Source organism: Trichechus manatus, unplaced genomic scaffold (assembly GCF_000243295.1).
Source record: "Trichechus manatus latirostris isolate Lorelei unplaced genomic scaffold, TriManLat1.0 scaffold00015, whole genome shotgun sequence".
In the NCBI taxonomy this organism is placed as follows: Eukaryota; Metazoa; Chordata; class Mammalia; order Sirenia; family Trichechidae; genus Trichechus; species Trichechus manatus.
The window spans coordinates 9,374,633-9,376,669 of NW_004443951.1; the positions used below are offsets into that span (position 1 = coordinate 9,374,633).

The 2,037-nt window shown below is 49.5% G+C and overlaps 1 protein-coding gene across 1 annotated transcript in view; it reads right to left on the bottom strand.

The window, feature by feature from the left end:
- The window catches only part of LOC101346459 (cytochrome P450 4B1), a 35,204-nt gene that overhangs the window by 15,285 nt on the left and 17,882 nt on the right, over positions 1-2,037 (bottom strand). Inside the window, 2 exon segments of the mRNA XM_012554266.1 lie at positions 683-727; positions 910-1,051. Of these exon segments, the coding sequence (XP_012409720.1) occupies positions 683-727; positions 910-1,051 (187 nt within the window).

A 2,037-nucleotide genomic window follows, 5' to 3' on the forward strand; every position in this document is an offset into this window, starting at 1 on the left:
ACTGGATGAGTAAATAGGCCTGGGAATGTTTTCCTCTTCTTGGTCCTGCTCTTTCTCAGCTCCCAAGAAGATGTTGAGGTTGCCATGGGATCATGAGCAAAAGGAGAAGCTTATAGCCCTGGTTCAAGAATACTCAATGACTTCCACCTATCCTCAACATCAAGCCACACTCCTCAATCTAGCAGCCAAGACCAGCCAACCCTCCCCACTCAGCTCATCTCCCCACCACACTCTTGTCTTCTAGCTGCTCTGACAGCCTCTGGTGACACCAGCCTTGTTGGTACCACCTAATCTTTTCTCAGGTCCTTTCCCTGGCCAGCATCACCCACTAAAACTTCCTGTAGGACCCAATGCCATCTCCTCCAGGAAGCTGTTCATCACACTCACACATTCTCCAAAGCCCTTGCTCTGACTGTCCAGAGAAAAAGAAGCAACTGGCAATGAAAGGGGCCTGAGCCCTGCTTCCCCATCAGCCAAGAGCTCTCTTGCCTGCCCCCATCTCCCACTGTGCAGAGCTTAGACGGGCACACGGAGACCAGGAGGTCCTGTTAATGGAATAACTGATTGAGTCGCAGCAGGACAGGGAGGAGGAGGGGCAGGGCAGGATCCTGGTCACGCAGCACCAAGAGACTGGGATGGGAAGGGAAGGGAAGGGAAGGGAAGGCAGGTATGTCCTACTCACCAATCCACGGCAGAAAGAAGTCATACACAGCCGGAGCCTTAGGGTCTGCAGAAGGAGGAAGCTTGGGTCAAGAGGAGATGGAGTGGTTCCCAGAGGAGACTTCTTGATAAAGTATGGTTGAATCCTTGCCACCTTTTCCCAGACTTAGGGCACAGAACCTCCTCCCCACACCAAGCTCTCAGCATCTTTGCTTTCTGCAAGGACCAGCCTCTCCCAGGAGTCCTTACCACTTCGACTGTACACAGCTTTGGCATAGTCAGGCTCATAGATGTTCAGAAAGCCAATGAACGGTCCAAGCCAGAGTGGATGGGCATAGGGGAACTGGTGGGTCCAAGACATGACCTTGTCTAAATTACCCGTCTGCTGGATCTGAAATGGCAACAGAGGTTCAGAACCACTCGTGAACCCAGCATCACCAGCCAGGCCCCAAGCCAAGAGCAGGGAAAGGAGGAGTCCGCCCAGGTAAGTCCTAGGAGCTTCCTTCCCTCCTCCTGCACTCCCACTTCCAGCAAGTCACCCAATCCTTAACATCTCTGGACTCTGTCCCCTCTGCAGCCCCACAGCCACAGTTCTAAGTCCAAGCCACCCTCTTCTTGCACTTACATTAGCTCAACAAGCCCCTAAATGGCCACCCTGCTTCCATCTGCCACCCTCCAGCAACCCTCTACACTGTAGCCAGACTGAATTTTATTTTAAACATTAACACTCTTTTATTATAAAGGTAATACTTGCTCGTTGTACAATATAGAAGTCACCTGGATTCCACCCCTGCTGAGTCATTCAACACATCTTTACTGAGGACCTACTGTGTGCAGGGCCGTTCTAGACATCTCAAGGGAATGAGACAGACATGGCCATGCTCTTTCATTCTATGGGGCAGACAAACAATTAACAAGTAAACAAGTAAAATATTGATAGATAGTAGTGAGTGCTAAGAAGGAAATATACGCAGTGCTATGATGAAGAATAACGGGGAGGACCTGTTTAGACAGGTGGTCAGGGAAGGCCTCTGGTTGGAGATGAGATTAAGGTGAAACCTGAAGGTTGATCAGGAGCTGGCCAAGTGAAGAGTAAGGAAAAGGCATTCCAGGTGAGGGAACAGCAAGCCCAAAGCTCTGGGATAGGAAAAAGCATGATGTCTTCCAGAAGCTGCCACTTGGTGAGACAGTGGCATGAGGTGAGGTTGGAAAGTCATCCAGAGGGTGGCGTGTACTCTTTGAGGGTTTTTCTAGGCACATTCACTCACGTAGAGGTGTTTTATGTAAATGGAGTTATACATTAATACTTTTCTGAACCTGCTTTTTTGCATTTAATGTATTTTATCCTCCTTTGCAAAGTAGTGCATTTAACTGTCC